Genomic DNA, 12,176 nt, shown 5'->3' on the forward strand with positions numbered 1-12,176 from the left:
TTTTATCCTTGGACATACCAGAAACAAGTCACACCTTACAATGAATCATTGCCCTGTCCCTGAGGCGAAATCCCAAGAGGTTATCAGACATTCAATTCTTTGCATGAACTTATATGGCAAATATTAACAAGGCTGGTGTTATTACACCTCTCCTTCACCCATATCAGATATGAAGCTAACTCACTTGCGGATGAGCTCGCAAAGGCTGGTGTTGCGAGCGATTCAAACTTCAATGCTTACTTTGAATTTGACTTGGGGGTGGAAAACGTTTAAATGGGTTTTTGTTATTATCAAAGTCAAAGTTTCTGTTCTTACTAGGAATTTCTTAGTTTGGTGTGTCAAGTGTTATTGTAAGAAGGATGATCAACTGATCGTTGGCATATCAGAAACCATCTGATTTTTTGCCAGTCCTTACACCAAGGACTCTTTTTGTTTTTGTAAGCCACTGCGGCTTAACTTTTGTCTCCCAAGTGAGACTATGAATAACATCATCACTTTTCAAAAAAAAAAAAAATTAACAAGTTCTACCCCTCGACACTCTATACATCATGATGGCTCAAAATTTTGATTCAGGAAGCAAACATGTACAGAGCTTTATTTATCAATGCCAGGTAACCACTGTCTTGAAAGTCTGATAAATCAAGAAAAGGAAAAGGGTGTGAGCAGGTTTCAAGTTGGAGCTGCCGTTTGGTAACATGGGGAAAGTGTCTGGAAGAGACATTTGACAGTTGTCCCCATTGAAATATATTCTTCGAGGTAGCGCCCATCCGTTTCCTAATGTGAAGGAATTTGAATCCTTCTTCAGTAAAATCTGTGTGGATACCGCACCCAGTTGATCCTTATCAGCATTCAATAGGTCGTTATTATAGTAGTCAATCCCCCAAAATAGAGCAACCTCATCTGCAAGAGTCCCCTTGAGAATGAGTTACAGAAAGTAGAAAACAACAGTAGTGGAAACTTAAGCTAAATATTTTGTTATATATCAGGTACCTAAAAATCCCAAAGAGGGAAGCATTGTACTGTTAAAGCTAAATGCTGTTGCATTCTGGCTGAAACCAGGATGCTGAACCAACACATTCCAGTTTGAGTAGTTTCTTCTATAATTGTAGTTTGAGACTGTCAGCTTTACCTTCCAATGTGTCACGTAATTTTTCATAACATGCCAGTGAACTGTAACTGGGCACATATGATCAGTGCATAGCACAATGTCATCACTATCTAAAGAATCTGACTGTGGTGCAGGGTAACCTTCTCTGGCATTACACAAAGAAAGAAATATGAGTGGAATGCAGGCTTGGAAATTGTAGTTAAGAAAAAGAGATAAATCATTAAGCTCTAAACAAGACTCAAGCTACATTGTTTTTGGATAAAAAATGAAGTCAATTCTATGAACCCACCTTATGCATGAATCTGTATTTTTCTCTGCTTCTCTGCATCCACAGCTGCAAGTAGGGCATGATGTGATCTTGGCATTGTAAAATGTTGAGAGTGAAACACAACATACAGGTGCTTGGTTGGCAACAAAGCTGGAGTAAGTGCATGTTGATTTCCAGGTTCCTGGTGAACAGAAAAATGATTAATTTGTGGTGCAGCACTGTTTTAAGTTTTCACATTAGGATGCATTCTATAATCAAGATGAATTTTATTTCAGCAACACTTCCTCGCTTCACCAAATAGGCAGGAGAATAGTGTACCATAAGTGTCTAGAGATCTACACATTTGCTGGGTTTCAAACATCTGAGTTGATGAGTCACTTATGAATCGTTTCAATTTTTCCTAGTAGACATATACCGGTTGTGGAACACCATGAAATGTTGAAAATGACAAGCGATATGGAAATTAGAATATCTTAAAATAAAGTTCTCTAACTTGATGGATCAGATGAGTTAATGGTTTAAATGTTCACTATTGCTGAAATTAACATAACTTTTAAGTTTAAGCCAGTGCATCTAACATTTTCATTGATGACAAAAGCAGGGCTTAGCACTAACACTAGGAAGAGAAGTATATCTAGGTTTTCATCAGTCTGTTTCCTGTGACTTTTAAGGTTGCTGAGGTGATGAGCGTGCAACCAAAACACATTTAAATGTTTAGGATTTCTAGAAAGTGCAAGGATTATGAACAAGCAAAGCAGAGAGGAAAAAGATCTGATCACAGGAATTGTATGGAGACTGAAGCAAAATTATAACGCTAGAGACTGAAGCAGATAGGAATGAGAAAATATATACCACTAGAGACACCATTGTATTGAGACTGAAGCATAATAATAGCAAAATTAGCCCGGCTGGAATTCAATTGTTCTCACTCCTCGGTGTCAATATTCAAATTATTGCATGATTTAGCTGCACCATATAGTTTACTGTTTTTTCTAGCAATCATTAGAATGTCATAGTTCGGACCTCTAAAATCACAACCAGGATGGCATTTTGTGGCTTTGGAGTATTTATATTGAATGCACTGCCTAATAATGGAGTTTAATTGGGTACTTACTATAGGCTTGGAGTTGTCTTCTACCCCCAATATCAGAAGAAATCGTGGGATCAGTGTCCTCAACTAAGCCACAAGTGTAACCCGGACCTGGAGCCATAAGTGTAAGATTGAGTGGTGCTTGCACATTAGGATTCGCCCCCAGGTGGCCAACCATCATTTCAAAGGATGAGAATGACTTAGAAGGGTTGATAGCCCAAGCAGCAAGAATGCCACCATGGCAACAGTCAGCTGTCCTGTTTTCCGGCGGGGCATCTGGCGTGAGATCAGCAATGACTGGGCTTTTCTCGCAGGAGTGTGGTGTGTCGAACTTGAACGATGAACAGTTCCCTTGTGTCGTGGCAAAAGCACCAGACATGGTCCAGATGATCTCATTATTAGCCCATGTCCAACCCAATTTCCAACCAGATTCATCAACATGACGATAATGATAGTAATTTTGAATTGTTACCCTTGCCTACAAGCAAAAGACAAACAGTGAATGATGAATACCCCGAAGTGAAATTCTAGAGTGCCTGAAAGCTACTATTGTTGCAAAACTGTTGGTTGCCCAAAGTATTGGAAGATTTCCAAAGTAAATTTCTCTTTCTTTCTAGAACTTATCAGCTCAGTATCAGCCTTTTTTTTGTGATGAATAGCTATTCCTGAAGTGATGGTAAATGACATACTGACCACATAGCCATCTCGTGTCCATTGATTAATGTCAAAAGTAACTGTAATGTTCCCATTGGGATCCAAAGGATCATAGCAATCTGCAAAACAAGTAAAATGTGCACATAAATCAGCAACACTAATTAATTATTACCATTATCTTTTCTCCAAGAAAAATCTAAGAAGCAAAGAAGGAGAGCTTGATGCCTGATAAAGTGCAAACAGAGATTAACGACATCAACATCAAAGCAAGTGACCGTACACTAGAAAAGAAGAGCTCCATTTTTGTTTGAAGAACAGCAAGTAGAGATGGGTAGAAATTATAGTTGAACGTGACAAACCAGATCCTAATCTACGCTACTAACAAGGAAGAAATGCTGTGTTTCCATCTAGGTATAACCTAAATCCGCCTAATCTACACAATGCTCGGTGGAACAAGTTAAAATCATTGGAAATATCAAAGTGGACATGGAAAAGACAAATCACAAATAGCAAATCAGAAGATTCTTTGAAACGTCGTACTCCTACTAAGCAAAAGAGGACATGTGCTTTTGATTTTGGATGACATTCTTTGCCCCTTACAACATCAACGGTTCAAACCAGTAAAAGACGGTATATCACCACTTGGTAAGCAAGATGATCATATCATCATATTAGTAACTATCATTGACTTATAAAAAAATGAGTTAAAGAGTTTTAACTGACCACATATGAAGAAAGGTGACTGAGTAGGTGTGGGTCGTTATATGGTTGACAATTCAAGCACCATTTTCCTCCATGACCATGAGGTCTTCGCATTGATTTCACCAGTTTGATACATCATAACTGATAAAGTTAGATTTTCAGGGCTTGATGAACTAGATGCTTCCATGAGAAAAGTATTTAGGCGTTTCTTATTTAATTCCAAATTCTTATCTGCAACAGTCGCATAATTTTCACATCTATACATACAGATCCCTCACACGTGCAGGGGGTTAAAAATTCTAAAATAAATTCGCTTCCCAATTATGTCTTCGATCTTAGGGGAGCAAGGAGAACACAAAAGTTCCAGTCATCTACAAGGTAACTTCCTCCTACTTGGATATAAAATAATTCCTTCCCTTCACTTTAAAGCACAATTCCAGCATATGCTCCCAGCAGCATCCCACGGTCTTGTTGTGGCTATTCTAACTAGGTACACACTATGAAGTCTAAACCAACGGTCATTAATAGATTTCCACAATTTGATAAATATATTTCAAGTGAAATTGAAACCCCATGGATTATGATCAAGATTTGGACTAGGTTCCTCTTAACTGAGCGAAAGCTACCATAATTCAGGGATCAGACAAGAATTTTGAAAGATTTCTTATCAGTTTAGGCAAGTTTCAAGTTGCCAAAACCATCTTCCAACCAGAGAGTAACGTTTATAGCTGTCAGAATCCATAAAAGAATAATAAAAAAAAAGCGTCCTTTGACTTATCCATTTATTATCCGGTTTTCTTGCTGATGAAAGTTCCAATGCTCTTTGCAGAAGAAATTTTGCCAATGTAATGAGCTTAAAGGAAAACTATTCTTTACATGACAGCTTTCTTGCTGACTTATTCCTTATTACCGGTAGTCGTTTATGTAGATAAGAACAAGCCATTCATATATACCAGTAAAGTTTCTTTCTCTGTGTCTTTTCACAACAACCATAAGAGATATGAAAAAAGGGGAAGTCCCAGCCGATAAGAGGCTTACAGGAAACTCTGACTTTGTACCCTTCATAACAAAAAGGAAAGTCCCAGCCGATTTTTGCTCATGCTAACAGTTGAGTTTCCTTGTCTCCCAACCCCTGATCAGTTTAAATGAAACAGATACCCAATATGTGTACAAGTCCACCGCTGCTTACAAATCTATATACTTCTTTTTCATTTTTTTTTTCTGGTTGGGAATTTAATAACACTCCCTACTAACTTGTAGCTAGATGAGAATTGACCAGCAACCAAACCTTTAATGTGTGGCGAGTTCCCATTAATTGCACTCTCCCAACTTATCAGGCCAATTAAAAACTGGTAGCAACTCTTGAATTGTGTACCTATTTCGGATTCGTGATACCATTAATTCTTGCAAGTTGCATCCGAATTGACAAGGTGGTTACACTCGCTGACTTCTGTAAGATCTCTAACCTGTTCTCACCAGCGTGAAGGATCAATTATAGCAGTTTTGAAGTATACCATGCAAATACCTTGAACTCATCTACGGATGATTACCCTTACAAACACTGCCACTGTAGCCTAGTATATATAATTTCTGTCTACATCTTTATGGTTGGAAAAGCATGCAATAATGCCATAAAGCAAGCTGAGACATCACATAATGAATAAGCAGCAGGATAATAGCACCGATTAAGTAGCTCAAGACAAACTTATATTGCATAATTAAGGTAAACATTTCATGCAGTAGCTTCATTGACTATATATACAGGGAAGTGGACCAAGAGAGCTAAAACCAAAGATGGCTGGAACTGGACATGTTGGCGTCTTTGAAGATGAAGAAAATGTCTACACCGGAACTAGAGTCCGTCCCTTTGCCTCCACACCAAGGCATGTCTCTCACAAATCCTTTAAATCCTTCCTTACTTGCTTTCTCGTTCTTTTTTTACCTTACTTTTTGAAGATCAAATTGTTCTAAACTCTCGAAACTTAATTTGTGCTTTCTGCAAATAATTTTGCAGGGTAGGGCAACGAAGAGCAGAGGAAGAGAAGAAGCAAAATCCCAATGCCTTGAAAATGACTTTTTCCCTCAAAGAGCTCTTCTCTTTGGAGGTTTGTGGAGGTGTTTTTATTATTTAATTATTTTTAATTTCTTCTTGCAGTAATCATGACTATTTAACTGTGCTGACTAGTATTAATCCTACGATGCCACTGAATTATCAGGTTTGGAGAGGATCTTTGGCGGAGCTCCTTGGTACAGCAGTGTTAGTCTTTGTAATGGACACCATTGTCATCTCCTCCTATGAGACAGAAACAAAAACACCCCACCTTATAATGTCGTTTCTTATTGCTGTCACTATCACAATTCTCCTCCTAGCTACGTTTCCCATTTCAGGTGGCCACATCAACCCGGTTATCAGCCTTGCCGCGGCACTTACCGGCATTATTTCCTTTTCACGCGCCGCCGTGTACATTTTGGCTCAATGCGTCGGTGGCATACTAGGTGCACTAGCATTACAAGCTGTGGTAAACAGCAAAATCGAGCAAACGTTTTCACTCGGAGGCTGCACGCTCACAATTGTTGTGCCAAGTGCAAATGGGCCGCTTGTGATCGGCCTTAAGACGAGCCAGGCCCTCTGGCTAGAGATTTTCTGCACCTTTGTGTTGCTTTTTGCTTCGATATGGATTGCTTTTGATAAACGCCAAGCCAAGCACCTGGGCCGAGTCATGGTTTGCTCTGTCATCGGCATAGTGGTGGGCCTTATCGTGTTTATATCGACAACTGTAACTGCCACAAAGGGCTATGCAGGTGTTGGGATGAACCCAGCAAGATGCTTGGGTCCGGCCCTGATTAGAGGGGGTCACCTTTGGAGTGGGCATTGGGTATTTTGGGCCGGGCCTGCTATTGCCTGTGCAGCATTTGCCCTCTACACCAAGGTCATTCCGAGTCAGCTTTTGCACAACTGATCAATGCTTGAAAGCACGATCCCATGAATAATATTTGTAGAGCTCTTCAGTGTTCATGTTAGGAAAATAATCTAAATGATGTAAGAATGGATGTTTAATCATTTATATATAACTCCCAAGGATGCTTTCTATGATTGTATCAAAACTACAAATGAACATCTTTGTCCCAAAGAGGAAAGTGTGAACACTTTCTCATCAGTTATTACTAGGGTGGAGTTAATGGAAACCAAATAACTCTTGAACTAAATTCGATTAATTTGATTTAAATATAAACTTCATTAGTACATTCAGTTTGTTCGATCCGTTTGAATCGATTGATAATTTCAGAATAATATATATTTTTAAAATATTTTTAATAATATAATATACTAAATCTTTGATATCATCGTTACGTTGCTAATCAAGGATCAACCAAGAAGACAACCTCCATTCCACCAGCTTCATTCTTTCCCATCACCCACACCTTTGTTTGCTCCATTATTTATGGACTCAAGCTATAATAATCTTTCATAACAAATCCATCATGGTTAGAAACAAACAGATCTCTTATAAGAAACAAGATCGGAAACCTAACAATAACCATGATCAGGTACGGTCTATTCTTTGGGAATTGACAAACATTCTTTGCTAATCAGAGGAAATGTCAGTGACAGTGGCCGAGGATGGAGTACTGTCAATGGAAGACAAGCAGAAATCAATGTCAGCTTTTCTTCTAACCTGGCACCATGCTACGTCAGGCGGGGTGGTAGAAATGAGACATCGAGGTGGGGGGCAAGCAGCAAATTTCCTATTATTGTTATTCTTCTTTTGTAAAACGAACTGAATGTGGTATGACTCTTGGAACCTCCAATTTCTTAGGATCATGATCCCACGACTGCAGGGATTTGACCGATCTCGTATGATCTGTACTGATACTGCAGTTTCTGAATAATTCCACTAACATGATTCGTTCGTGAGTTAATTACAAGTGAACCATGGAGCTATAATATCGGTTGAAAATGAATGAAAACAGCTAGCAGCAAACATAAAATAAAGAAATAATTGCACCCTGGTGTGAGTATATATAGGGAACCAGGGCACTTGGTTCCCTGCCATGCCACCGTTAAGCTTTTAAAAAATTGAACACGATTTGCACAATGTAAGTAATTGAAATATCTAATTGGAATGACAACTGAGAAAACTAATTCACTAAGATAACAGTAAAAAAATAAAGAAAAAAAAGGTGGGTTTTGTGGAGATATTGTATTACAAGGATCAAGGAGCTTTGGAATTAAAAATTAATTATCATAACGGCCATTAATTATATATTAATTACTTCCAGCTTGTACAATCTGATACGCCGGCCATATATATAGTAGTATAACAGACTTCAGAGTTTAATTAAGCCAACAGATAGGTTCATCCGAAAAAAGAGGCTGAGCCAACAGAGTTACATAAAAGATGGCAGGAATTGGAGTCGTTGAGGATGAAGAAAGCATCTATGGTCGCAATAAAGTCCAGCCTTTTGCCTCTACTCCTATGTGAGTACTGAGTTCCATATATAATAATTAAGCTTCTGTTTCCATTTTTCCTTAATTTCTTTAATTTACTAGCAGTACATTTTGAGGCCTAAATTGTATTTACATAAGGTTAACATTTCCTTTTTCATTTTGTCCTTTCCTCTGCGTTGCAGGCCCGGGAAAGTTACGGAAGAAAAGCACCCAAAAGCATCGTTATCAAGTAAGGTGTTAAGCCTTGAAGAGCTTTTCTCTTTGGAGGTTAGTATGATCATAAGGACTCGCATGCAGTTAAGCTGTCTAGGTTTTAATGGAATTTGTCTCAAACAAGCCTTACCGTGTTGTGTTTATAGGTATGGAGAGCTTCTTTGGCAGAGCTTCTTGGGACGGCAGTGCTTGTTTTCTCGTTGGACACGATAGTTATCTCCACATTACAGACCGAAACAAAAACACCAAACCTTGTAATGTCGGTCCTAATTGCCTTCGTTGTTGCAGTTCTCCTGCTTGCTACGTATCCCATCTCCGGGGGCCACATCAATCCGATTGTTACCTTTGCTGCTTTGCTCACCGGCCTGGTTTCCATTTCCCGAGCTGCCATATTCATTTTGGCTCAATCTGTTGGTGGCATACTAGGTGCATTAGCACTCAAAGCCGTGGTTAGCAGCGGCATTGAACGAACGTATTCACTAGGGGGATGCACCGTGACTATTGTTGCACCAGGCCCACATGGGCCTACTGTGATCGGCCTGGAGACGAGCCAGGCCCTTTGGCTCGAGATAATTTGTTCCTTTGTGTTTCTTTTTGCTTCGGTATGGATGGCTTTCGACCGTCGCCAAGCCAAGGCTGTGGGCCGAGTTATGGTCTGTGTTATCCTTGGAATAGTGTTAGGTCTTCTTGTATACATTTCTACTACAGTCACAGCAACGAAAGGCTACAGTGGTGCTGGGCTAAACCCAGCAAGGTGCTTGGGCCCAGCAGTTGTTAGAGGGGGCCACCTGTGGGACAAACACTGGATATTTTGGATTGGGCCAGCTATTGGGTGTGTGGCTTTTGCTCTTTATGTTAAGATGATTCCACGTGAGCATACCCACAGCTACTAAGTATATTCGTTTTCAAGAGCTAAGACCGGCACACAATTTGGTATCTTATTGGCTTAATGTAATAAGGTGGCGTAAGCCCGAAGGTATCTTTATGTTTCTTACTATTCTTGTAGTCATCATCAATAATCAGTCTCACTGGCTATTTAACTTTGTTATCAGAAAATTTGATATCCTAAATTGGAATTAAAGCATGGGGTGTGAAAGCTAAAAGTATAAAAGAAAATTGTATTTGATTAATGTAAAGTTTGCTAATGAAAGTATTTTGCAATTCGTGTGTTAGGTCATAATGCAGAATTGCACACTTAAAACCACATGTCATGCAATGAACTGCAACACGTACCGCCATGAGAAGCTGTAATTGACTGGTAATATGGAATTTCTAGGTAATTGTTCATGGCGAATTGGATTATTAGCTGGAATTCGTAGTAATTGACAATTTCAAAGTATATAAGAGGATTAGAGCTGCGTAGTTCAAACTGTCAAGATATGCATTAAAAGTTTCGGCGGCTAAGTTACGGATATTTCATTCTTTAATGAACTTAGAGTGAGCAAACTAAGCATCTTTGTTTATCTAAAATGGATATTCTTGACGGATGAAAGCTTTGCTGGATCCTCTGTTTTAACTTCCTCCTCCCCAATGAACAGTTGCGTAAAGCATATTACAGAATATTACCCCCATTATTAGTTTCTTTGGTGGTTTGCTTTTCGTCTTTCCCTGGCACCAGATCGGCTTTCGTCCCCTTGCAATTGGCCAGTCTCAAAATATATTTCTGATGGTTCATTTTCTAGTTGGAACTATTACCTGTAAATTGTGATATTATGGAAAGTAGCGGCTGATCAGCAGCTGGCACTAACAGTGTGACACCGTCCTATTCTTTCTCTATATAATTGGTTAAACGGTTCCTTCTAGTGGAAAGCATTATCATTTCATGTAAATTCTCCAGATTCAAGACATGGATATCGTTATCTCGCGTGAATCTGATCATAATCTTCTGACAAGTTCATCTGAAAACCACGAGGCAGCAATCCTGAAAGAAAGGCAATCTCTGAAACCAACATTTTTTGCTTGCATTGGTGCCCATGAGTTTTCCTCACCAGAGGTATTAATCTTCCTCGATTAAATGATTTATTCTGCTCGATTCATTGTGAGAAGAAAAGGGCTCTAATTTTGTCCTGATTAATTCTTTTAGATGTGGAAGGCAGCACTGACAGAGTTGGTGGCGACTGCTTCACTAATGTTCACATTAACCACATCCATTGTCTCCTGCTTGGACTCGCACGAGACTGATCCCAAGCTTCTTGTCCCATTTGCAGTCTTTATTATTGCCTTTCTCTTTCTCATGGTGACAGTTCCTCTTTCAGGTGGGCACATGAGCCCAGTTTTCACATTCATTGCTGCCCTCAAGGGCATCATTACTCTGGCACGAGCGTCCATCTATATCTTGGCGCAGTGTGTAGGCTCACTAACCGGATTTCTCATACTCAACAGTGTGATGGACCATGATGCAGCAAAAAGGTATTCCCTGGGAGGCTGTACCATTAATGGAAATGGGTCAACGTCCGGAATAAGTCCTGGAACTGCACTAATTTTAGAATTTTGCTGTACTTTTTTGGTGCTCCTTGTTGGTGTAACAATAGCATTTGACAAGAGAAGAAGCAAAGAACTAGGCTTGCCAATGGTTTGTGCTGTGGTGGCAGGGGCCATGGCAGTGGCAGTTTTTGTGTCCATTAGTGTGACTGGGCGGGCTGGCTACGCCGGGGTGGGGCTTAATCCTTCAAGGTGCTTAGGCCCGGCGTTATTGCTTGGAGGTCAGTTATGGGATGGGCATTGGGTGTTTTGGGTTGGACCTTGTTTTGCTTGCATCATTTATTATTGTTTCACCAAGGGCTTACCGAAAGAAGGCTTGGTTTGGGAAGATGGAGAGCGTGACGTTGTGAATTTGGCCGCACCTGCACTTTGTTGTTGGGATCCTACAACTCAAGTCAATGGGAAGGGTTTGTGAATTTTGACACTGATGGAGGTTTAAGTTCATGTTAAGTTCATGCACGATTCAATAACTGGTGAGTGGCTTTCTCTCTTTCCAGTTGAAAGCAGAGAATATAACTTAAAGGACACTCGGATCAGTTGAAAGCAAACAAATAACGTAGATTATTTCAAACCGGACTATACAAATTAATGGATTAGCACTGAGACTTATTGGGTGCTAGGATAATTTCTGGGTCGATAATCTGTTCACCCAAATAAACAGCTTGTTGACAGAGCAAACCAATCTCCTTGTTATGTCCTCCATTCACACGCTCTCCCTTGGTTTGTTCAAGCCTTTAACATCTATCTCATCTTTTAGAAACACAGGCCCAACTCTTCTTTAAGGTGAACTTGAGATTCTTTCAAGTTTAAATTGAAGATTCGATACTGAAATGCTTATTAAGAGATCAAGGTATATAAGCCGCTTAATCATTTGAATTGACTAAAAGAGTTTACTTTGGGTTTGCTTTCGGGCTTAATAGACAGCAACAATTCTTCCCTCCATCTAGTCCTGTGTTTGCAAGCTAATAGCGTGTGTGTATATATATATATATATATATATATACCACNTATATATATATATATATATATATACACCCCTCCATCTAGTCCTGTGTTTGCAAGCTAATAGCGTGTGTATAAATATATAAATATATATATATATATATAGATATATCATTGGCACATCAGACGTGAAGCCAACATGGTAGCTGACGGACTTGCAAAAGCTGGGGTGGTGAGAGAAGCCAACCATAATGTCTACTTTGTTAAT

The 12,176-nt window shown here is 39.4% G+C and overlaps 4 protein-coding genes across 4 annotated transcripts; 3 read left to right on the plus strand and 1 right to left on the minus strand.

Moving 5' to 3' along the window:
- Positions 582–3,874, minus strand: LOC18607621 (COBRA-like protein 1; the record flags this gene model as incomplete). The annotated part of the gene is made up of 6 exons (XM_007041885.2): positions 582–900; positions 991–1,253; positions 1,398–1,557; positions 2,491–2,944; positions 3,160–3,239; positions 3,844–3,874. Coding segments are annotated over 6 exons (1,287 nt in total), but the record flags the coding sequence as incomplete, so codon positions are not given.
- LOC18607622 (aquaporin AQPAn.G) lies at positions 5,356–6,938 on the plus strand. Its single transcript, XM_007041886.2, has 3 exons — positions 5,356–5,705; positions 5,837–5,927; positions 6,039–6,938. Exons 1-3 carry the CDS (start codon positions 5,617–5,619, stop codon positions 6,780–6,782), a joined length of 924 nt encoding a protein of 307 aa, XP_007041948.1. The 5' UTR covers positions 5,356–5,616; the 3' UTR covers positions 6,783–6,938.
- Positions 8,223–9,461, plus strand: LOC18607623 (aquaporin AQPAn.G). The gene is made up of 3 exons (XM_018114837.1): positions 8,223–8,276; positions 8,378–8,539; positions 8,632–9,461. Exons 1-3 carry the CDS (start codon positions 8,223–8,225, stop codon positions 9,376–9,378), a joined length of 963 nt encoding a protein of 320 aa, XP_017970326.1. The 3' UTR covers positions 9,379–9,461.
- LOC18607624 (probable aquaporin PIP2-8) lies at positions 9,722–11,964 on the plus strand. The gene has a single exon (XM_018115140.1). The coding sequence runs from the start codon at positions 10,569–10,571 to the stop codon at positions 11,379–11,381; it is 813 nt and encodes a 270-aa protein (XP_017970629.1). The 5' UTR covers positions 9,722–10,568; the 3' UTR covers positions 11,382–11,964.

Source organism: Theobroma cacao, chromosome 2 (genome assembly GCF_000208745.1).
Source record: "Theobroma cacao cultivar B97-61/B2 chromosome 2, Criollo_cocoa_genome_V2, whole genome shotgun sequence".
Classification (NCBI taxonomy): Eukaryota; Viridiplantae; Streptophyta; class Magnoliopsida; order Malvales; family Malvaceae; genus Theobroma; species Theobroma cacao.

Excerpts from the sequence above, each read along its gene's own strand:
- LOC18607623 (XM_018114837.1), top strand. The coding sequence starts at position 8,223 with ATGGCAGGAATTGGAGTCGTTGAGGATGAAGAAAGCATCTATGGTCGC. Across the intron at positions 8,277-8,377 it reads GCATCTATGGTCGCAATAAA|TACATTTTGAGGCCTAAATT; the intron begins GTCCAGCCTTTT and ends ATTTACTAGCAG. Across the intron at positions 8,540-8,631 it reads AAGAGCTTTTCTCTTTGGAG|GTATGGAGAGCTTCTTTGGC; the intron begins GTTAGTATGATC and ends TTGTGTTTATAG.
- LOC18607622 (XM_007041886.2), top strand. The coding sequence starts at position 5,617 with ATGGCTGGAACTGGACATGTTGGCGTCTTTGAAGATGAAGAAAATGTC. Across the intron at positions 5,706-5,836 it reads CCCTTTGCCTCCACACCAAG|GGTAGGGCAACGAAGAGCAG; the intron begins GCATGTCTCTCA and ends ATAATTTTGCAG. Across the intron at positions 5,928-6,038 it reads AAGAGCTCTTCTCTTTGGAG|GTTTGGAGAGGATCTTTGGC; the intron begins GTTTGTGGAGGT and ends CTGAATTATCAG.
- LOC18607624 (XM_018115140.1), top strand. The coding sequence starts at position 10,569 with ATGTGGAAGGCAGCACTGACAGAGTTGGTGGCGACTGCTTCACTAATG.